The sequence below is a fragment of the Colletotrichum siamense genome, assembly GCF_013390195.1.
Source record: "Colletotrichum siamense strain Cg363 chromosome Unknown KSG_Cg363_contig03, whole genome shotgun sequence".
Lineage (NCBI taxonomy): Eukaryota > Fungi > Ascomycota > Sordariomycetes > Glomerellales > Glomerellaceae > Colletotrichum > Colletotrichum siamense.
In genome coordinates this window covers 4,769,631-4,793,501 of record NW_023501016.1, presented here as the reverse complement: position 1 = coordinate 4,793,501, position 23,871 = coordinate 4,769,631, and the positions used below count along the sequence as shown (strand labels likewise).

At 51.9% G+C, this 23,871-nt stretch overlaps 4 protein-coding genes across 4 annotated transcripts; 1 reads left to right on the top strand and 3 right to left on the bottom strand.

The window, feature by feature from the left end:
- Positions 1 to 3,108: 3,108 nt before the first annotated feature.
- Positions 3,109 to 5,758, bottom strand: fsa6-2 (Fusarisetin A cluster transcription factor fsa6; the record flags this gene model as incomplete). The annotated part of the gene is made up of 6 exons (XM_036637096.1): positions 3,109 to 3,267; positions 3,329 to 3,471; positions 3,539 to 4,895; positions 4,945 to 4,976; positions 5,032 to 5,248; positions 5,321 to 5,758. The coding sequence occupies 6 exons, from the start codon at positions 5,756 to 5,758 to the stop codon at positions 3,109 to 3,111; spliced, it is 2,346 nt and encodes a 781-aa protein (XP_036498768.1).
- A 555-nt stretch (positions 5,759 to 6,313) lies between these two features.
- Positions 6,314 to 7,197, bottom strand: FCF1-1 (rRNA-processing protein FCF1; the record flags this gene model as incomplete). Its single annotated transcript, XM_036637095.1, has 5 exons — positions 6,314 to 6,372; positions 6,430 to 6,634; positions 6,691 to 6,725; positions 6,782 to 7,046; positions 7,162 to 7,197. The coding sequence occupies 5 exons, from the start codon at positions 7,195 to 7,197 to the stop codon at positions 6,314 to 6,316; spliced, it is 600 nt and encodes a 199-aa protein (XP_036498779.1).
- A 2,010-nt stretch (positions 7,198 to 9,207) lies between these two features.
- Positions 9,208 to 10,266, top strand: CGCS363_v005245 (uncharacterized protein; the record flags this gene model as incomplete). Its single annotated transcript, XM_036637094.1, has 1 exon — positions 9,208 to 10,266. One exon carries the CDS (start codon positions 9,208 to 9,210, stop codon positions 10,264 to 10,266), a length of 1,059 nt encoding a protein of 352 aa, XP_036497855.1.
- Positions 10,267 to 11,753: 1,487 nt separating this feature from the next.
- fer6-2 (Multidrug resistance protein fer6) lies at positions 11,754 to 16,276 on the bottom strand (the record flags this gene model as incomplete). The annotated part of the gene is made up of 3 exons (XM_036637093.1): positions 11,754 to 14,064; positions 14,115 to 15,802; positions 15,896 to 16,276. 3 exons carry the CDS (start codon positions 16,274 to 16,276, stop codon positions 11,754 to 11,756), a joined length of 4,380 nt encoding a protein of 1,459 aa, XP_036498780.1.
- Positions 16,277 to 23,871: the final 7,595 nt, after the last annotated feature.

The window sequence follows — 23,871 nt, the reverse complement described above, 5'->3', positions numbered from 1 at the left end:
AGAGACACGAATCCTGACGGAGGGTGCTCGAGCGGCGTTGCCATCACATCAGACCGAGACATCCGCCTGTCGCCTGTCGCCTGTGCCTCTCTGCGCAATTTCGCGGCAAGTCGTCACCCGGCCCAGGGCACTGACGATGATCCCGATAAGACACGACGGATGCACCTTGATAACCTCCCGTCCTCCTATCCCACCAGTGCACCTCCCGCAAAGGGCACAGGGCACAGGGCATGGCACGGGTCGTTTTATTTAAGCACTATCGCTCCGGTCAACCCCCGGCGCAAATCAGGGTCTCCACACCTTGCCAATTGGCTCGCCGCCGTCGACGTCGAACGGTGATCGGAGTCCATCCCGATGCCACAATCCTCCGAGGCGCGTGCAAACTTTTTCTGGCAACAAGAGTCTCCACACTCCGGAACGTGATGGACAGAAATCTGCGCGGCCCACGTTGAATGTTGGCCTTGACCTAGAGTACCTACGGTGGTATACAACTCTGCCTCCCACCATACGCGCACGGCACCGCGGTACCTCTCCACGCAGCGGACGATGGCACCCTACGGAGCCGTCTCCGTATATGCATTGCGCGGTTTCACCATCTACGACCTCATTCTGCACAAATTCTGAGGTCATCGCTGAAGGGAATGCCTCCACAGCGGTGTTCTTCTCGTCGCAAGGTACACTACATACATACATGCGGGTAGTATATGAAAGTCACGGGCGTGGACCCATTCGTTCAGTCGCAGCACCGGTGGTGTCCCCAGGTGTACACGGCCGGCCCCACTCCCGGCTCTCAGGCGAAAGACGTGGAAGCACCGAAATATCGCAATCCTGGCCTGCGATGGGGAAATTCAGCTCAAAGTCAGATATGTCCAACCCGCACTCTTTCACGATGCAGCGGACGCGAACCCCAGGCTCTAGCCTCATCTTCTGCAGGTCTCAGATTAGCCTCTGGCTCAACGACTAGTGTCGCCCTCGCACCGGCAGCAGCGTCTGTTTCTTCCAGGTATTACCCAGCACCAAACCGCGCGCCGCCGTCTATTTTGTGTCCCAGGCCCTTCATGCACGTCGGCTACAGAAGGATCAAATTCCTGGCCTACGGGCTACATGGAGGCGCACCAGACGCCAGGCCGATTCGTCCCAGCTGCCTCACGTCAATCGTGCCATTGGGTGCTCGAACGCCATCATTGCCGGCCAAGATGCTGCTGAATGGTGCGCAGCATGCACTACATCGGAAATGGACGGAAACCAACAACACCTGCATCTAAAGCGAGACATGCGTTGACATCGACGGGAGACTCTGCCGTCCACAGTCGACGACTTCTTGGATATCTGGAGACGTCAACGACTTGGTTTGCAGAGACATTGCATTGAAGTTGAGCAGTTTGTAAACCTAGAAGAGGGCCCAGACAAAGTCGCAACATTCAAACGCATCTCAGCGGGGCATCCACATCGCGGAGGATGAGGCAAGGCGGAACCTGCGGCGGTGCCGCCGCTGCTGAAAGTCCAGACGTGCAGCTGCTGCGACCGTTCTTCCACACACACACATCCCATCACCAGCGATCCGGCCCGCCGCCTTGGGACGACAGACAATTACCCGCCCATTTCAATCCCCTAAAGTGCTCCTAGGCAAATCCCGAGGGGCGAGACATGGCGAAATGAAGGCTGGCGGACAAAGATAAGCACATCTCAAACCCGGCTAATGGGAAACTGCCCAGCTCTGTAATTGGATTGACAAACAAAGACAGAAACAAGAAGCTCGGGCGACGACGCGCCAATGGCAGGTCAAACCATCGCGCAATGCCGACCTTGCTAGCACCGCATTCTTTCCATTACGTACAAATGGACCCAGCTAAACGTCCAAAACGCCGTGCATGCCGTCATCCACCAAGCCGACTGGCCTTCCGTCTGCTCATATGCCAACGTTTCCCCCTCACCGTCGAAGCGGGCATCTCCGCGGAGGTGTATGCCACACGCCCAAAACGAGGGCACCACGAGATATTGCGCCGCAAGCTTTGTGTAGCCAAGCTGCGGTTGTGTCGTTGAACAGAGGATGGAATGATCCATACGCAACACACCATTTGTGAACATGACTTTTCTACCGCTCAGCAGCCAGCCTCATTCTGGGAATGGGAGGGCCACCAGCTCCAGCATGTTGCTGCTCCGGATGCTGGTCTAATGCAAACAGGGCCCGCTTCGCTGCCGTCAATTTGCGGATTTTGCGGGGAAGATGGCCCATGCCTTGTAGGGCACCGTCGTACGGATGCGCCAGCTTTTGCATGTCGGAACGACGCTTCCCCTACACCAAGGCTATGGAGACGACGCCGACGAGACGCAGGTTGTGTGCAAAGGAACAGAAACGCCGGGAAACCACCATGGCCGCCCGACCGACCTCGTGCTCATCGTCTGCGGTTCCGTTAGGCTCGCCGCGCCCCCTTCGCCGCCGGCCGCATCGCAAGGGTGGGCCACCGGGCTTTTACGTCACAGTTTCGATCCTGTCTCGCTCGTTGGGAAAGACCCCTCGTCACGGAAGCAAGCGCAGGGTCCGATTCCCCGGAGGACGGCCGCCGCCCTCGCACGCCATCGGTCCAGCCAGCTTTTGGTTTGGGGGGGCTTTTTGGGGGGGCAAAAGCCGAGAGAACCCAAACAGCAAGAAATCCGGGGTCACGGCGTCTATTGCTATCAAGAGCCCCTACCTGGGAGTCAACTTTCGAGTCACCTGAGCAGACTCATTTTGGTATCCCTGCCGCTGGTCTGGTGGTCAAGCTCTTTCCCCCACGGGCCCATCTTCGCTGTGGGCACCGACATCGCGTGTTGAGGGATTCAAAAGGTCCCCAGCGTGTGCTTCTCCACCCGGCCAAACTGTTGTTCTCGCCAGGCCCGGAGGACAGAAGCAGCTCGCGGAGCCGCAGCCCCATGTACCTGCCCCGGCCAGGCTCCTGTTTGCTCGAGAAGGTGTGCGTACATGCAGACGAAACGCGCGTAGGTGGTAGGTTCAGCTCCATCAGCTGCCGAGCCCGCCCTGGCAGCGGCATATGGTGCGTGGCCGTGAAAATATGCAAACCCTTGTAGCTCATTGTAGAAAACGGCATAGGACGTTCCTCTGACCCCTCAACCTTGTTGTCCCACGTTCGGGTCCCAAGCCCCGGCAGCCGAGAAGTCAAAGTCGTTGGGGAGCGGTCCTCGGTCGAACCACGGCGTCGTCTGGGCCGCGTCGAAGTCGCCGATGGGGTCGTTGTTGGTTTGGCCCATGATGTTATCAAAGTAGCGCTGTTCCAGGTTAGGAAGCTGTCTCCTGGCAGACGCCTGCCTCTGCTGGATGAAGACTTACCCAGTCCATTTCGTTGCCAACCTCGATCCATCCACGGTCGAGCGTAGCAGAGTCGCTCGATCCCAAGCCCGGGCTGACAAAGCTCAGGGGCTGGAAGTGATTGGTCACCTGGTTCGTGACGCTTGAAGGAAACGATGCCGCGTCTATCACAGGAAGTTAGCCATTTTATAGAAGACACTCTACGTGTGAAGAAGTCAAGAAAGTCCTTACCGCTGAGTGAAAGATTCGTAAGGAGCTGCGCGTCGCGGCTGGACAGCGTCCCCGATGTCCCCGTCCCCTCGCTCCGCTGCACCGAAGCCGGCTGCCGCACGCCGTCCTCCTTCGGCGGCGAACTGGGCGGCGAGCCTAGCTTACCCAACATCGTCTCCAACACGTCCGCCGTCTTCTTGATCTCGGGCACGTCCGCGGCGATGCTGACCCAGACAGAATAAGACCGCTGCAGGAGATGCAGGAGGTGCTCCTTCGTGGGCCTGGGACTCATCTTGTCCATCCACTCAGGCAGAAACTCGCCGCCCTCCTGCCAGAACTGCTCGTGCCCGACAGCGAGGTACAGAATGATGGCCGCGAGCAGGAAGTCGTGCACGGCCAGCGACGAGACGAACCACCCGTTCTGGGCGAGCATGTTGCCCGGCCGGCAGGCGTGCCATATCGTGTTCTGGAACTCGAGCAGCGTCATGGCGCCCTCGAGGCACTGCCAGCGCGAGTAGTCGTGCTCCCTCTTGGGCACCGGCTCGAGGAGGAAACGGCGGTGTAGGACGCACCTGCTCTTGTTGTACAGCGACGCCAGACCGAAGCGCTGGATGACCTGCATCGCGGGCGTGGTGACGCACTGCTCGAGCGGCTTGACCATCATGAACTGCGGCACGGCGCGCCAGGTGTCGTTGAGCAGGCCGTCGAGGCGCATGACCTCGGCATAGGGCGGCGGGGCGAGCAGGTGCGCCTGGCGCGCGACCTGGCCGAAGACGCGCATCAGGGAGGACTTGGTGATGGGGTACGTCATCTCGGTGTAGTCGGTCATGGGCCGCGGCGGGGGCAGCTCGGGGGTGTGCTCGTCAAAGTCCTCGTCGACGAGGTTGCGGGGGAGGTCGACGTCGCTGTCGATGCCGTTGAGCATGCTGGGCAGGCCCATGTGGAAGGAGACGAGGAGGTCCATCTGGACGGCCATGTTCCACATGCGGCGGCGCATCTCGCCCTCGAAGGCGGAGATGTTTGTCAGCTTGGAGGGCTCGCGGTGCAGGCCCATCTTGAGGAGGAGGCGGAGGCAGACGGAGGAGAGGAGGTAGCAGTTCATCTGGGCGGCGCGGGAGATGATGAACTCGGCCTCGACGTAGAGGATGAAGGGCGGGATCGTGCCGATGGAGGGCTGGGTGTACTTGCCCCAGACGAGGCACCACGCGGCGGCGGCGCGGAAGAGCTTGAAGCGGTCCATGGGCGGGAGCGGGGAGTCGGAAGTGAGCTCGTGCGGGGCGAGGAAGGTCGAGTAGAAGACGCCGAGGGACATGATCATGAAGAGGAGGGCGAGCCAGTTGAGAGAGATTACGGAGGGGTTCTTCCAGAAGTTGGCGTACTGCGGGGTTGGTTAGCACCATCATGGTTTAGGAGGTTTGATGACGAACCTGTTTGACAAACGTTGGCCTGTGGACGATGTCTGCTCTGTGTTAGTGATCTTATATGGGGTATACACTTGATAGAGAATTGCTCACGTTGAGAAGGGCTTTGAGAGGAAAAGTATCTCATGACGAGACGGTCGACAATCTTCTTCTCAGGGATGAGCCTCATCAGGTCTTCCCGGTTACGAGGCATGTTCCTCGAAAAGAGCAACACATCCGGCGACTCGAGTTCATCGGTCTGATCAGGGCTGTCGCCACTCCACTCTTCATTCACCTCAGGCTCCTCAAAATAATTCTTCATGTCCTCGATCTGGATCCCGTCTGTTAGTCTCTCACTCTCATCGCTACGATCCCACCGGCCAAGACCAGCAGGGCGACTTACATCGTCAAGAATTGCCGCGAAATGCGTAGCCCCGACATATGTCGTCGAGCTCTCCCCCTGAACGAACTGGCCACCGGGCTGCGCGACGCCCTCCTCCCTGGCCGTCGTCGGCGTGGCACCCTGCGGGAGCGAGGCACCATCATCCATCATCGTCCGCACCATGCCCTCCAGCCGTTTAAGCCGGGCCGCCATGCCCTTGGTGGGCTTTTGCTTCTGGGGCTTGGGGGCGTAGACGCACCCCTCCGGACGGGACTTCTTGAGGCACTGCCCGCAGGGTTCGGAGCGGTCACATTTCAGCTTGGACGTGCGGCATGGGCCGCATGAGAGGAGCACGCGGGAACGCTTGGTGGGAGCGCCGTTGCCGTTGCCGTTGCCGGTTTGGGGATTTGAGCCGCCGTCGCTGTTGCTTTCCCCGTGAGGACTCGTCTCGGGTTCCATCTTGTGTGTTGATCTTTTGGGATGGGTGGGGGGTTAGAGGGGGAATTTCACGGAGTTCAATTCCGTGACGAAGGTTCCGGGCCGGGTCTGTGTGGTTGAACGTTGGCCGGATCCGGAAAGTGTGTGGATGTTGACGGGCCGGAGGTCACGTAAAAGTGCAGTGGGCAGGATTGGACTGTTTGGCTGTGTCTGGACAGGGCTCAGATATCTGCAGGATAGGAGGAATCGGTATCAGTATCTTTTGTTTCTCTGGAAGGATCACATCCCTCCATGACTAGGCAACGGTTTTGGCGCTGCCATCCGTCGTCATTCACGGAGATATCCGGTTGTTAACGCCGAATGTCTAGAATTGCATCCGCCATAGTCGCGATGTACATTTTTAGGAGGCCAAATTCCATGACCATGTTATGCGTACTAGATTTGTGATGGAACCCAGGTCGAAAAACATCACGACCAACCAGACTTTTTTATGATCCCATTAAACCAACACAAATGACCCAACACAGATTCGCTTTTGATGTATGCGTTTCCCCAGCCTTTCCCTTTAGCATCTTCTTACTCCGGAGCACCAGGCAGTCTCTCGATCAGGTACTTTCCGCGGGCGCACTTCATGACTGTTGGATCTGTTAGCGTGTGTCCGCCTGAGGGACTGGAGCCGCGGGGCCACTCACTCGGGACTCCAGGAATCTTGCGTATACGCTGCTGCAAGCCACGATCGTTGGTTGCGACAATGTAGATTTTGTCTTTTTGAACACGGCTGATTAAGCAGTCGTCACCATAAGTTCCCTTGTGATCGCACTTGGCTCTCTGCCACCTCTCGTCGCGGGCAATACGCAGAGGGATACGGAACTTGGGTCCCAGCTTCTCCAACTCCGCCTGCAACCTGTTAGCACCCCGTAGATGAGCCTGAAGGTTCAGCGAGTATCACATACCATTACGCAGTCTGTAACAATCGGGTGGCACGTCGCTGGGAAAGATCAGCTCCTTGTCTTCCTACCCGAATCTGATTCCTCCCAAACTCACCGTATAAGCAGTCCATCATCGTCTCTAAGAGTGGCAATTTCATTTGCACGGTCCTTGAGAAAAATGAGGTATCTACCAGTACGCTGTACGGTGGCACGAGGGCCTCGTTATGCTGGAAGAACATATGAGACGGGACTTGTGGGATCTCGCGGACGATCTCGCCGTCAGCTCCTCTTCTCTCGCGCTTGGCCTTCTCGACGGCCTCCTCCGCCTTCTTCAGGTTCTCCTTGCGTCTCGCATCGTTCTTGCCAATCACTCGCTTGACCTGGTGGAAAAGACAGTCAGCATCGTGAAGTTGAAGAGCCACAGAGTTTCTTATCGATAAGGTGGTATTCCCCGGTCCAGGAGCTGCATGAGAAGTGAATAAGAAGGGGGCATACCTCAGCAAACTTCCTTGTCTTCTTCTGAACACCCATTGTGTGCTGCGCTCGTTGGGCGGCGAATGCGACAGCTGTGTGTGTAGTGTTGATTTTCACAAGGCTGAGCGAGGCTATCGGTGCAGCAAGTGCTCTATGGGTGTGGCGGGCGGACCAGTTGGAGAAAAAAGTTTTCGGTGTACAATCTTATCTCTCGGTGTACGATAGGGAAAGCAAGGTGAAAGGTGAAGGAAGGTCTGTGCTCTCGGAGGACCCAAGGGTCACGCTGGCGCATTTTTTTCAATATTGGCGGGGCCCGATCCCTGCCGGTGACAACCACCAAATCGAGGAGGCTGGTTACAGAGCACCAGCGCCAGTCGATCTCAGCTCTTCATCGTCCGAGTGCTTCATTCTGCTTCTTTCGCATCGACTTACAGTGCGCTCATAGGCATGTTCCGTCTTTGGACGTTCATAGAGAGAGAGAGACCTTGACAGAGCTGAGCCCCTCCAGCTCACGTCTTCAGCACCCGACCGAGGAGTGGACCGCAGTGGTGGGAATGAGGGTGGACGAATGACAGGGGCCTCCGGGGCGCCTTAGCGTTGCAATTGACTCCCCCGAAAAAGAAAGCGATCACTCATTTTCCGATGGGCGTCAGACTTTCGGGCGCGTGGTGCCTTGCAGCAAGATTGCAGTGCGTGTCCCGTGTGGTTTGCGGCTTACCCTACCTCATGCATAGCAGCAGCAGTGATGACCATTGATCTAAGAAATGGTTGACTGTCCAGGCACGGGACAGAGAGACATGGCGACGCGACGAAACGATAGGGGACTTTGTGTGGGGTGCCTGGCCATCATTCGCATTCCACGCAGTGGTTTCGCCATCTCGTCACATCATTTGACGATCCAATGCCAATGGCCCGGTTTTCGCGAGGATCACCTCCAGTCACCAGTGTCATCACTCGCCGTTGGCCGTTGGGTGGGCTTCTGCCAGGAACAGTGTGCGCTTACCCCGGACGAGGGCTCGTGTTGGGCGATGGAGTACGGATATTCGTGCGGAATGCAGCCACTGTAGCGCATGCTGAGGGCCGTTTATTAGTGGGATCCGCGCCTGATTGGCGATACGAGCGTCGTCCGGGACTTCCATGGGACGGTGCATCGATCAGCAGCGCACTGTATCGCTTCCCCAGAAACCCAGGCCATGCAGCCAGTGGCCATGCCTCGCATAGGTCCCTGCACTGTGCATGCAGGTCTCTGTCCAAGAAATTGGCCCAAGACCACAAGAATAAACAGAGCAGCCCGCGGGACACGACAGCACGTCAGAGCCTTCATTGCAGCAAGATGCGCCACACCACTTCTGAGTCTGGGAAAGGACCGCCCAGTCCAGGCAGTCCGCGCCATAACACGAACCTGCTTGCCCGCTGCTGTGTCCTGTGCCTTGACCTGTGGTTTGCCAGTGGCCTGTGTGTGCTGTGCGTGCTTGGTGCCGTTCCTCTAGTTCCTCTGGTTCGTTCCTCTGCATCGACAGGGAAAGACCCTTCCTCCTTTTTTCCCCAGGCTGCTTCCCTGTTGCCGACCCGCTGCTACTTACCCTCTCCCTCCCCTTCACGCACCCTCATCCCTCCCTCTCGTCTCCTGCTCCCTCATCCCTCTCCTCACAGTCCAGCTTCCGAAAGCCGCCCACACAGCCAGCCTTTCAGCCGGCCAAAGCAATGGTCTAGCCCACGACAGACCTCTTTTCATTCTTTCCCATCCCACGCTGTTCTGCAATTCCCACGATACCTTCGTTCGACTTGTCTGCAATCCCCGGTACATAGTGCGCACCATCTAGTCGACCGAAATTCCACCAAGCCAAACCGCGCCATCCGACCCAATCACGACGACGACGACAGCGCCTTCTATTTTCAATAGCTGAGCAACAAACACAGCCACACACACCAACAATCCTTGATCGACCGACACCTCGCAAACGTAGCCCTCCGTAAACGACCGTCGTTCATCATCTGCCTCGCTGTGTCCATCTCGCATCTTTCCTGCATTTCATCACAACCGCAAAACTTAAGGATCCGGCCATCATGGGTCCCTCGCGAGTCTCGCTGAAGCGCACGCTTCTCCTGTCCACATTCGCAGCCGTCTCGCTTTTCTCCGCAACAGGTCTGGCTCAGGATACCACTACGGGAGGAAACGCAGCGACAACGACGCAAGCCGCAGCAACGACAGCAACCACAGAAGCGAGCAAAACCTCAAACGCCGCCGCGGTCATCACCAACACCGGCACTGTTGAGACGACTGCTGAGAGCTTCTCCGCCCCCAGAATCACCGGGACCGCGACGTCGGCATCAGGAGATGACGCGACGGATTTCCCATCCCTCACCAATCAACCCCTCACCACGACTTACCCTCCTCCGACTGTGCCACCTACGAACAATGCACCGTTCATGCACCGTTCGAGCGCTCCTCAAGGAACCGTCTTCATCGCCGTTGGTGCCATCCTGGGTGCTTTCGGTCTTGGTATCCTCATCTGGCGCGGCATTGTCGCTTGCCTGTTGCACCGCTCCGTCGCTCGTGCTGCCAACGCTCAACATATCGCGAACGACAAGGCCAGCTTCCCCGCTCCTCCCGCGCAGTTCTACAAGTACACGGATCAAGAGTCTACGCCGTCTTTGAATGCGAACGGGCGCGGCGTGCGTAGAACGCAGCGCGGCCCCATTCCCTCTGCCACGCCTAGCCAGTCCAACCTCTTCTTCTCGCCCACGGCAGCTGGCGGCGGCAACAACCGTGACAGCGTCCGCGTCCGCGATTCCACGTTTCTTCCTTCTGGCTTCTACGCTGCTGGCACATCTTCGCCCGGCCACGCTCACAGCCAGTCAATAAGCTTGACGAACTTGCGCCCTGACTCCCGTGGTGGATATGGAAACACTTCTCGCAACACGATGAGAGAATCTACGCCTCCTGAGTCTCCTTCTTTCGCTGCGAGACGAGACTTCAGCACCAGCTCCGTCAACTTGGCCGCAGCTCCCGGCAACGGTCAACGAGCACCCAGCGCATACCTCGAGGACCTGCTGGACGAAAATCCCAACGCTTTCCCGCCCAGCGCGCATCGGAACAACAACAACAGCGGTCGGTTGTTTTGAGCGTTTGATTTCTTACGTCGAGGCATCGAGGAGCAATTCTCATTGCGTCATATGAAAATGGCGATATTCACGGCTTGGGGTTATGGGAGGCACAAATACGGCGTCATGGATTACTCTTGGTTTAAGAACGGCCTACTTTTGTTCTAATTATCAATATCCTGGCCCTTCAGGGTTAGGTTTTCTACAGTCTGGTGGAAACAGTCAAAAAAGCAAGCTGGTTGCCCCAATCGGGCACTGCGCGCGGGTGGTGTTTTAATCGTTACCAGTTTGTCATTGCATACTCAAAGGGTGCCGGAGCATTAGACTGGGAGTCGTGGCGGTCAGGTCTGCCAACGACGCTTTTGTTTCTTCAATTCTCGCGCCTCGCTAGTACATATTCCCTTTCAATGAGAATCTTATTCAAAGCGTGATAGTTTTCCCATCCCGCCGGGTGTTGCTGTGTATTGTGGCCCACCGACCATCTCCTTGGCAGCGTAACTGACACCACTTCCAATGGCTCAGAGGGCAGGTCGTTGCTCAGACATCGCCAACGTGCATATATACTTCGTCCCAACCGCCGTCGTCCGTGACAACCAAGAAACAAACTCAAGAGCTGGGTAAAGCTTATTGCGGCCGTTTATGTCATCCCAACCTTCTTTTGAACTCATGCTCATCCCGACTTGATCCCGCGTTGAATCCAATTAATTAAACTTTTGGGACTGCTCCGTCCCGGACCTCGCGAAAGCGCAATACCGAACGGACCGAGCCCCCCCAAAAGAGCTCAGCCGTCGTCCACCCACCGACTTCATGCTTCCATAACCGTTGTTTCTCCTGTGACACGACGTTCGTGACCTCGACTTAACGCGCGTGCTCACCTCACCGCTTGTTCTTCAATGTTTCTCAGGAACAGAGAAAAGTTTTGCTGGCGGTATGTTTGTCGGTTAAGTTGGCCGAGTGCAGCAGACTTACACGGCATATGCCCGACAACGATTCTCGCCGTTCTTCTTTTCTCACCATCGCTGACACCCGCCGGATCTCTGTGACACGCCCGCTCCCTGTGCGACGTCGATTCGACATACCGGGCGGGCGTATGACGGATACACATGCGCGTTGCTGACGTCGTGGTTCGTGAAGCATGTTTCTGAGCAAGGGCATGTCGGTTTTTTTCTGTCTCTATCCGAGACAGCGTCTGCGAGCAAAGGTAGGTTAGAGGTACACAAGAACGATGCATCTTCGGATCTTAGCGAGACTTTTTGGGCGCATTGCGGTTTTGCTGAGTTTTTGTCTTTCTATTTTGTATAACATTACGGGCAGCAGGGCGGTATGTCCCCGTCCGAGGCGTGTGGCCTGGGGGTTCTTTGGGTATGAAACTATGCTGCTCACTAACAAGAGAAAGTGAGAAAGAAAAAACGCCATATATTCCCATGATTACCTACTTGTTTTGTGTTCTTCGGTCCCCCCTTTTTTGTCTTGTTTGCAGAAGATCTTTCGCACGGCAAATGGTCTCTTCAAATCTGGCGACTCGACTCGCCCGCCTGGTCCTTGGACCCCATCTCCTCGCTCGCGCCGCGGATGTCCTCAAGTCTGATGCCGCTGCGGTCGCACATGCCTCTAAAGATGCCACCCTCGCGTTGCCACAGCGCCAGCGGGGTGTCGAGCTCGGCGATGCGACCTGCGTCCATGACGCAGATGCGGTCGTAGCCAATGATCGTGCGCAGACGATGCGCGATGCAGAGGAGCGTCCTGCCGCGGAAGGATGTGGCGATGGTGTTCTGGATCTTGTCGTCCGTCTCCATGTCAACCGACGACGTCGCTTCATCGCAGACGATGATGCGGCTGCCGCGGACGAGGGCGCGCGCGAGAGCCATGAGCTGGCGCTGGCCGAGGGAGAAGTTGAGGCCGTCCTCCTCGACGACGGAGTCGAGATGAATCCGGGCCGGGTCCTTGGAGCGCGGATCGCCGAGGTTCGCACCCGCCGGGACGAGGTCTGCTTGACGAAGTGCGGACCAGAGCTCGAGGTCGGTGTGCTCGCTGAAGGGGTCGAGATTGGAGCGGACGGTGCCGCGGAACAGCGTCGGGTCCTGGGGAATGATGGCGAGGCGGGAACGGAGGTCGTGGAGGCCGATGGTGGAGATGTCGACGCCATCGATGGTGATGTGACCCCCTGAAAGCTCGACGAGGCGGAAGAGGGTCGACATAATGGAGGACTTGCCTGCGCCGGTACGGCCGACGATGCCGATGCGCTCGCCGCCCCGGACGTGGATCGACAGGCCCGACAGGACAAGGGGGAGGTTGGCGCGGTAGCGCATTTCGACATTATCGAAGACGATCTCACCCTTCTCTGGCCATGACGGACGCACTTCGATGGTGTGAAGTGGCGCCTCCTCTTCAAGCTGGGTGCCATAGTATTGGATGCGCTCGACGGCGTTCATGCCGTTTTCAACTTCAGCGAGCTGGCGGACAGTGAACTGAATCATCTGCACAATGCCCAGGATGTAGCTGAGCACGAGGCCTCCGATACTTGGCGGCACGCTGAAGCGGGATGTCACGACGAGGATGCCGACGGTGAAGACGAGAAGGTTGCCGATGAGATCGAGGCGGGTCGAAAGCCAACGTTGGTTGGAAAACGTGAGATAGTACGCCGCGTTCATCTCGTCAATCGACTTGCGTAGGTCGGCGATGAAGTGGGATTTGAGGCCGTATGCTCGAATGCTGGCTACACCACTCAGACCCTCGCCGAACTTGGCGAACACAGTTGAGCGGAGGACCGACTCGAACCGTTTGACCTCGCGCGCCGATGCACGATAGTAGGAAGCGGCGAGGATAAAGAAGACGAAGAGAGGTCCGAGAGCGATGGCAAAATAGTGGAAGAAGGCGATGATGAGGGCAAAAACGGATATGATCATGGCCAGCGTGAAGAAGTACATTCTCATGGCATCCGTGAGGTTGTTGTCCATTACGTCCACATCCCTCGAAAACCGGTTCGTGATGCGGCCAAGCGGAGTGGTATCAAAAAACGACATCGGCGCGCGAAGGACCCTGGTGACTGCCTGACGAAGCATGACTCTGCTCGAGTTCGTGCCCAGGATGGATAGGAGCAGGGAGAAGATAAACATCAGCAAGGCCTGGACCGCACCAAGGCCGGCATACACGCCGATATACTGTGCGTCCGAGAGCGGGTACTTCTTGCTGGTCCAGTACGACAACCACAAACTCGTCATAAGGTTGGCACCCTGCGAGAGGAGCAACAAGAAGACCAGGAAGGGGGCGTTGAGAATGCTTCCGGAAGCGCGGATGTAGTCGGTGTACACCTTCCAGGGAACGCTCGACACTGCTCGCTCTTCTTGCTGCATGAGCGCAGCACCCTTCTTGTTCTTCTTCTTATCGGCTGCGGGGGCCTCGGTCAAGTTGGTGGGCGGGGCATCGTCCTCCTTCTCCTCAACGGCGGTCGTCTCCAGTAGTTGCTGGAACCCACGGTGATCCCTCATCAGATTGTCAAACGTATCGATAGCCTGGATCTTGCCACCCTCCATCCAGATGACCCTGTCACATCGGTTTAGAACCCACAGCTGATGAGTCGCCAGGACTCTGCATTTGCCCTTCAGGAGACCAAGAATAGCATTGTCGAAGATGTGACGTCCAACATGCGCGTCGACGGCCGACAAAGGGTCGTCCATCAGCACGACATCCGCATCGAAGTAGATGGCTCTGGCGATGTTGAGACGCTGCTTTTGACCACCAGAAATGGTAATGCCTCTTTCACCGATTTCAGTCAGATCGCCGTTGGGAAGCATGGCCATATCAGGTCGAAGGGCACACCTGAGGAATGTCAGTATGGATCCCGATCCTCGAGAATGAGGGTTACTCACGCGTTGATGACCTCTTGGTACCAGGCCTTGTCCATATCTTTGCCAAAGAGGATGTTATCCCGAACCGAGGCGTTCTGGATCCAAGCATATTGAGGACAGAAAGCCCTAGACGCACCAAGCACGACCTCGCCGGATGTCTTTCTCATGTCGCCTGCAAGTGCAGCTAGCAGCGAGGTCTTTCCGCTCCCGACGGAACCGATAACTGCTACCAGCTCATCTCTCTTGATCTCAAAATTGAGGTCCTGCAGCTTGAAGGGTTCGCGTTCTTCCTCCACAAGTGTGCTGGCGCCATCTCCAGTGCTATCCCCAGAGGAAGTGACCGGCTCTTCGGTCTTCTTTGCCGCTGCGGGCTGAGCAGGTGCCTTCTTTCCCCCCTTTCCGCCTATAGTCTTCTCCGATTCTTGCGTCGGCGTTCGCTCCCAGGTAAAGCCGCCATTGTGCATCTCCAATGCGTTTTCCCCCTCTGGCTTGTAAACCACTTCCTCCTCTTGTTCTTCAGCCAGCAGAAACTCTTGGATACGCTTTAGGGATGACCAGGCATCGACGACCTGGCCGAGAACCAGAGGAAGCAGGTTCAGTGGGATACGAAGGCCATTGAACAACGCAAGGGACGAAAAGACCTCGGCCGGGTTGAGTGCGTTATTGGTCTTTGCATACGTGATGAAGGAGAGCATGGAGGCGAAGATAGGCAGCGACAAACTGACAGCATTGATGGCGTTTCGGATGGCCAGCAAGATCTGGATGGCGTGGATTTCTCTGCTTCGAATCTCCTTCAGGCGTTCGAGAAACGCGCTCTCCCAGCCAAAGTATTTCACAAACCGGACTGACTGCAGAATCTCCTGTGTCAAGCTGACTCGCTGGTCGGTGGTCTTGTTGATGGCCTTTCGCCGTTTGAACAAGCTTCTGATGGATCTGGTCAGCAGCGGAATGCCAGCGACGAGGAGCGCAAATCCAGCAAGTGCGCTGTAGCTCAAGTTGATGCACAGGACAACCAATGTGATGACGCAGGAGATAGGGGCAGTCCAGGTAAGATGGAACAGAGCGCAGGCTTGGTCGATGCGGTACGTGTCGACGCTCATGAGGTTGACAATTCGTCCGTTACCCCAGCCGGTGCCGTCGCCCGAGATGGCAGGCCCTTTGGCGTCTCCCTTCTTTCCCTTCTTCTCCTTTTTCTTTCCCTTGTCGTCAGTCTGTGATTTGGCACCCTCTTTCAGGCCGCCGGCCTTGGCACGACCAGACAGCGACATGGACTTTTCAAAAATGGCGCTGATGAGAACGGCTCTGGATTGTCCACCGATCATCATACCACGGTAGATGAAATGATTCGTTCCCAGACTCTGCAGAATCTGCATCACGGTAACACCAAGAACCAAACCGATACCTTTGCCTATGGCTGGGGGTGGCTGTCCTTGGTTTGCAGCATCCCAAGCGTCGTTGGCGAATTGGATCAGATACCGCAGCGTAAAAGGTGACATGACCTGGAAGATGGTGGACATCAGCTGGAGAAAGCCTCCGAGCCAAAACTCGAAGAAGTAAGTTTCATGCAAGGCCCATAGCAAAGGGTACTTGTCTCCTTTGTCGACGCGTTTTTGGAAGGCAGCCTTCAGCTTGTCAGTCATGACATCTGCGGCTCTGTCCGGGTTGACGGTCCAGATGTCATTGGGTTCAAGCTGTCGCTTGTACCCTGTCTGTTGAGATGTCAGAACTTTTCTTTTCGGGTTAATTGCAGCGTTGTACGTTTCAACGTCTCAAGCTGATGGTGAGCTGTCATGTTCACTCACACTCATCAATGGTGCCATCCACTGAAAGGTCAGTTGGCTGAAGAAGCCGGCCTTGTGTTCTCTGGATACGATTCTCTCCTCTGGAACTGGGGGGACACCGCCCCATCTTAGTGGATTTGGCGTCTTGTACCATGGCTTGCTCTCAGGTTGTCGGTTTGCGGTCGTGGTAGCAACACTCGTGTCAGTGGCATGGCTTTTTGTCGCTTTCAGCTCTGGCCTTGCAGTCTTCTCATCGACATCGGAACTTTCATTCTTCTCGTCAGTGCCATCAATGTCGATGACATAGGCGGCATCTTCGGGCTCCTTGGGAGTGATGGGCTCAACAGCAGCGGCTTGTGGGTCGGGTGCCGTTATGTTGGTTTTCTCCTCCTTGTCTGCCATCCTCTGGCAACCGTTCTGGGGAAGTCTTGGCTGGGTCTGTGTGCTTCGCCCTTGGCAAGCAGTGTTCAAACGGCGGCAGCTGTTATATTTATGTGGGTAAAGCCAGCCCGTTGTTGGACGGGACTGAGAGAAACAGCAGATGCAGCGCAGCAGGCTAAGGTTTTAGTGTGCGGCCGGGGATAGAAATCATATGTCCGTCACTCGGGAAGAAAGGATTGGTACGGAATCATCAAAGATGTGTCCCTGGTTCCACTTGGTAAAAACGAGGGCAAACTGTCGAAACCCGGTCTGGGTGGTGTCGAACTCCGAAGGGGTTGGGGTAGAGACGTGGAATTGTGGACAATGGAAGGAAGGATGGATGGAGTGGTGACAACACGGGAGAAGATAACGAGAGGAAGCGAGGAAGAGTCAGAGATATGGACGACTACGTCAGCTAAGGGTGAAAAGGAACTGTACGTGTAATGATGAAGACCGTATGCAGATGAAAGTGGGTGTGGGCAAGAATGAACCGCGAGTAGAGTGCATGACAGGCAGATAGCTGCGCAGTCTGGACTCTGGACAATGTACTTTTTATTGTTCGCCTTATTCTCCGCAGGGGATTTGAGCAGCGGGTTGTGGAGGAAGGGCAGGCACAGTGACTTCTAGTCGGCGAAGGCCGACCCAGCAACCCGACTTGCAGAGAGCATCGAGGAGTGAAGGCGGGAGGGCGAACTGGGCCACCGTCCACCGTTCAGCAGCGGCCATTCTCGATGCATGGGGTGCTGGGATTGCATTGGCCTGGAGTCCTGGCCTGGTTCCGGGAGGTGGAAGGGGGAAAACGATGGGGACACAGACGAAACGGGATAGGATGGGACAGCACGAGACAGGGGTGCCACGAAATGGCTAGCACGAGGCAAGAAGGTGCCACGACGGCAGCTTGTCTTTCTCTCTGCCTCCTGCAGTTGCAAAGGCATTACCAACCATCGGTGAAAGCGGCCTCTTTTTAGCCGACCCGAAGGTACCTAAGCTGCAGCCCATCGTGCCGAACTAACACCAGCCGTTCGGTAGGAAAGAGCAGCCAAATCTATTGCTACTCTATTTGTTAAGCATAACCAGCCAGCGAGCCCTCTCGTCAACCGCAGATTGAGGACTTCTTCCGCCCCATCGACTTGCCGGACTACCTCCTCGCAACCCGGGCCCACCGGACAATTCGTCGTTTACCTTGTCCAAAACACGTATTCCACTACGACGGTTGCAAATTCTGATGGGCGCCACGTCTTCTGGGTCTGCAACAGAAACATCAATACAACGGCCTCGGGATTCCCCCAATTAAGCTGACAAAGCCGGTGGTAGTCCAGCTACACCTCAGACCTGCTCCTGTTTCGATGACTTGCCAATTGGGCATCTTCGGCGCGATTGACTTGTCGACTTTCTTCCCAGTTGTCGCTATTATGCCAAGCTGGGTTGTCGGTTCTGACATCCATCGCCGCAGGAACAGAGATATTTGAACAGTCAGCGCACCCAGCATCAGACGAACGCTCAACCTCAATCATGTCTACTCATGGACCTGTGTTGCGACGAGTACAGTGGCGACCTCGTGTCCCAGTCAGATCAAGAAGCACGACTCGAGATCAAACAGGAGCCCCATAAGATGGACACCACGTTTCTTGGAAATCTACAGAGTGCAATTGTTCCACTTATAATAATCGCCGTCGAGTACGCCTCAAAGCGAGACGGAAGTCGATCGTAGGCCAGCAGAGATGAACCCTTCCATAGAGCCTGGTGTCCTCTGCGGTCCAAGCTGCCCTCAGGGACTGCTGCCAGGGCCGGCAAAGACCTTGCCGGCCGCCAGGATGCAGCGCCCATCCCTGGGACCAACCACCCTCGTGGAAAGATCGTTGGCGCACACTCGTCCACTGCAGCGGACGGATCCATGATTCATCAAACACCCTCGGAGGGACCAAAGAAAAAAAAAATTGCAGAAGACATCCACCAGTTGCCAGGCACGAAAGGCTACCAGGGCTGTCGTTCACGGACTCGTTCTGCGTTGGGTCCAATCATCAACAATTACACGCGCGTCTTTTCCGTCTGGACATTCATCCGAAGGCGCATTCACTGTCTGAAGCAAGGTTCTTCCTGTGGGGATCCGTTAATTAGCCATAGCCAGAATGATAATTAGCCATAGTGGGTCCCACCCAACCCAATCTAACCAACTAGAGGCGCTTATTTGATAACAGATAAGGGATTTTCTTATTAATATAACGTTTTTTTTTAACCGCTATAGTGTATATATTAACGCTTATATTAAATTAACTACTTCTACTACTATACTACCCTTTTAATAACATTAACTACCTCTCACTACTATAACGCTAAGACTACTAATTATATTAGAGATCTCTTACCTCTTATAAATAATGCTAATAATACCTATAATACCTTATTTAACTTAGCCTTAGAAGTAGGTTACTACCTTTAAAAAAAATATATTTATAGGGTTAATAAGTATAAAGTATATAATAAGAATAGCGCTATCTTATATATTAATATTCTCTATAGCTACACCTCCTCTATATATAAATAATATACTAATTAACGCGCTAGTAAGTTAGTTAAGTATAACTACTTATAGTATATTAAGATTATCTATTATAAGGCTTTTAACTAATATAAGACTATTATAGTTAATAGTTAGTATAACTATAATAGTGTTAATAAGTATTATAAGGTCTTACTATATATATAATAATAATAATAACTTAGTAACCTTAATATTATTAAGTATATTAAAATATTATTAGCTTTAGCCTTACTTACTACTACTTAGATCTATAAGAATATTTATAAAGATTAGTTATAATAAGCTAATAATAATACCCTACCCTACCTTATTACTAACGCTAATATATATAATATATAAGCTACCCTCTACGCTAAGAAGTATAACTTATTCTCCTCTTTTTAGCACTTTTTAAAGACCTTAGAGTTATACGCTATAAATTATAAGATTCTCTATAAAGTAAGTAGGAGTAGTAATAACTATATTAACTATATAATCTAAGCTTATAGTAACTACCTTAATTTATAGCATAAGAACCTTAACATCCTCTTATTTAATAACACTTATAAAACTAATAAGTTTAAGATACCCTTATTATAGATTACTAGCACTACCTACCTCTATATAATATTTAATATTACCTTCAGCCTTATTAGTAATAAGGCTAAAGATAACTTTAAGTAGCTACTTATTATACTATCTCACTAAGCTTATAAATATTAAGTATACTGCTCTATAATTATTCTTAATAATCTTAATAAAGCTTTTAAGTATACTATTAGCCTTATCTACTTAGACGTCTAGCAATAGATCTATATATAGCATATTATAAAAAATATTAACTATTATATATAAATAAAGTAGTATAAGCTTAATAATAAGCTAGATTAATAAGAGGCTACTTAGAGTACTAATTCTAATATAATTAACTTAGATTATATTATTTCTAAGTAGTAGGAGCATAAAGATAATATTAATTATACTATTATGTTTAGACTACTTAACCTTATTATAGCTAACTTTCTCAGAAGTATTCTAACCTTTAATATAATAGTAAAAGTAAATTTACCTACTTATAGCACCTAAATAATACTTATAGCCTTATAAGATAACTTTCCCCTCTCTTATAATAGTATAATTATAGCATAAAAAGCTTATATTTATACCCCTACTAAAGATACTTTTTTTAAAGCCTAAAGTGCTCTCTATAAATATTACTTAGAATAGAAGTATACTATAAACTATATTTTTAAGATATACTTTCCCTATAAAGAGGAGTTTATTAGTTTTATTATTTAGTATTATTAGAACTATAGCTTTATAGTTACTTCCTATATAGAGGAGGCTTATATACTTCTTAAATAGTAGCTATATTATATATTAATAAGCTTTAATACCCTCTATAATTAGATTTAAAAGATAAAGCAAAAGATAATATATATATATACTAAAAAAGCTAAAGCTATATTAATATAAATTATCCTAAAATATAATAAACCTATAATATTACTATTAGTTAAAAAAGTAGGCTTTAAAGCGTTTAACTTAATATATAAGTAATACTTACTTATAGAGGATATTTAATATAAAGAGAAGGATCTACTAACTTATAGTAGCTTATTTATTTAGTAGTATAGCTTACCTTACTACTATATAGTACTTAGCTAGCTTTACTAAGGTAGAACTCTTACTCTAAATAATATAGACCTTTATTAATATCTTTTAGATTACTTTATAAATCTCTCTAGGGAGTATATTTATATAGGAACTAATAGCTATAGCTATTTACGCTAGATATTATAGCTTTATTAGCTAAATAAGACCTTAATATAATATTATATTAATTTAAATCTAAACTATAAATTAAAATAGCTAAAGCTATACTAAGTTAGCTATAGTACTATATTAGCTAAGCTATAAGAGAGACTAAATTAATATAATATAACCTCTCTTATTTTAAAGCCTTAGAGCTACTTAAGAGTTAGCTATATAGTAGAAGTAGAGGTAGAGGTAGAAGTAGAGTAAGAAGTAGTATAAAAGCTAAGAGTAGAAGCTAATCTATAATATAGGCTAAGCTATATAAGATCTATGCTATTAATAAGAAGTTTAATTACTTTAAGGATACTTTTTATATATATATAGCTAGGTAAGCTTTACTAGTATTAGTAGTAAGTAGTATAAATACTATTAACTTATTATTATTACTATTATTACTAATAAGAGGTATATTAATAAGAAGTAGGGTGAGAGGGAGGGCTATAAAGGGTATAGCAGAAAGTATATAGTTTATATATTAGTAACTACTAGCGTAACTAGTAGCACTAGAAGAACGCTAGAGACACTAGATTAATAGTTAATATAGTCCCTATTAACTTTTTTATCAAAAATCTAAAAAACGCTAGATCTCATTAAGTTATATTAATTACTATAATAAAAATTAAAAGCTTCAAAGTTATATAACTTTTAGGATCCCTAGCCTCTGGTTGGTCAGATTGGGTTGGGTAGGACCCACTATAGCTAATTATCATTCTGGCTATGGCTAATTAACGGATCCCCTTCCTGTGCTGGAAGGCGCTGTGAATAAACTACTCTTGGCAACTAACAGACATGACCCTCGTCCTGGTGAAAGTCATCTTTCATCAACGAGAGCAGAAAAAACCCAACAAGACGGCTCCACACCACCATGCAGTGCCCCAGTTCTCCCCGTCATCTTGGCACAGAAATTCAGTTGGTCGGTCTGCTGCCGAAACGGCGCCGGCACACGAGGGCACAGCGGACTTAGTCGGCCAGGACTTAAGCCCCAGAACGGTCCATGCCAGAACCCCAAGTTCACCACAGGAATACGCGTAAAGACCAAAGGTACCTTACACCGGTTTTGGCGAAACCCGGTTGCTTGAGTTGCGATGTGTTTTGTCCAGCAGAACTCGCAATGGGTGTCGAGATATGTCAGGCATTACTGTTTCTTGGGACTTCAGCGCAACATCGATGTGAGTCTGGTGGAAAGTGAACACACGAACAGCGAAGTGGCAGAATTTCCATCAGCGCAAACGAACGGCTGCCCCTTTGGGCCCGATTGACCGAACCGAAGACCACCGGCTCCACCCCCTTCGGGCCCGGCCCCGCCAGCCAAGTCGCTCTTCTCCCGACAAACGAACCCAGGCCAGTGCACACCAGCAGGTTCCTTCTGACTCAACCTAGCCACCCAGCAGAAATCCTGCGGAACTTATCGAGATCTGCAGTCGGGTGCGGTGTTGCTGCAGCAGGGTCATGGCATTCTTACAAATGGGCACGTGGGCAGCTCGGGTTGAGGCCAGACACCTGGCGGCCCGGTCCTGCAGTAGCGTTGTAGTCGACTCGTCCTTCTCAACATGTCTCGCTGTTCATAGAAACTTTGTCCGAGCTGCTTACAGATCAGGCAGGGCGCTGCGTCTTTGTATCTGCCGCGCGGTCTCGAGGACGCCGAGGGGACTGCACGTCTGACTCTGCAAGTTACCCGCGCGCGAGAGAGCATCTCGGCGGCGGAGTTCTGTATACAATATACATCCGCAGACATGCGTGGCGTTACGTTTCTGTAGCCTAAGAGCAACTAAAAGTCTAGGCAACATGTCCACGTAGCTGACAGACCGGCTCGGTGTTCTCTTGCCATCTAGCGGACTTTGAAACACTGAAGTTGAACATTCTCGTCCCTTGAGGTCTTCTAGTTCTGGCCTAGTCGAAAAGTGGCACGATTGCAACATCGATCGCAACATCGATTACAACATCGGGACTTTGGTAACAACTGCGCCACCTATGAAGCTGAGAAATGTCAGTCCCTTCACGTGAGTAGTGCCGTAACATTAAACATCCATTTACTGCTGCGACTGATTGTGATATCCAATATTTGTTACACCCTCGTGGAATCGATGGAATCAGCGAGGCTCCCATGACTGATGAACGTTATGCCAAGCATAATTTACCATAGGAACACGTCACACCAAAAAGCCTCGAGGTCCTGAAAGCTCCCGTAACCTCGAGTGACGGAATGGATTTCATTTTTACTGTTTACTGTGAACCACAAGAAGAAATTTCGCAGACGATGATGGAATCCATATCAAGCCCAGCCCTCAGTCGTCCGCAAAGTTGCTCATGCAACACGAGTTTCCTTGCCATTCTGTGAACGAGGTTCTGCATCTGAATGAAACCGGTCGCCTTACTTTTGAGCCTCATCACGTCTCGTTTCCATCAGTTAGATGTTGTCTGTTCTCTCCCATCATGTCTTTCGTTCTCTCGCCAATCTTGATGTGCATACCTAACCACATCCTGTGATATCTGAAAAAAAAAGAAGAAGAAAAAAAACCCTTCCGTGCGTCTATTCTAGCTAAGAGAGACTATATGGAATGTAACTTTAGAAGCACAGCTAAGCCAGATAGAAGAACACCGGGAGATGCTGACCCGTTGTCAACGTGCAAATGAAAATGCGAGTGTAAAGCAGAGCTCTGAACTTTTGTCTGAAGACATCTGACGAAACGATCAGCTGCGCAAGGAGCAGTAAGAATACACCCAAGATGGGAGAATGGCAAGAACCGAGTTTTTTTACCACGAGGCCTCTTTAGACTTCATCTCACACAGTTCCAGGAGTAAACAAGCCAAGCTGTCGTCGTGAAGGATCAGCAGCCAGCCTCTTATCCTTGCTTTCGAATCTTCGTCTACCCGACCAGCAACATACTGATAACATTACGAAATTCAAAGGTACCTCGGTGAGTGCTATTAGCGCTCAATGGTTTGAAGGTCCAAAAACATGACAGAGTTTGACTAATGTGTAGCAGAATTAGGCGTCTCGAGCGTCAGAAGCGTGTCTATCAAGCACGCACTACGATCAGTACGTTCTAGGTTGGATGCCACGAAGAAACCCCTAATCCGACCTTTGTATGTGTAATGCGGCCGTCCACATGTTGACACCATTAGCTGAATCAGTCAAAGGAAGAGAGCGATCATGCTCCCTTCGGGGAATGATGATTTGGCATAGTCTACACGATGGCCACTTCTGTTCCCTCATTGCTCTCGATTGGCATATTCC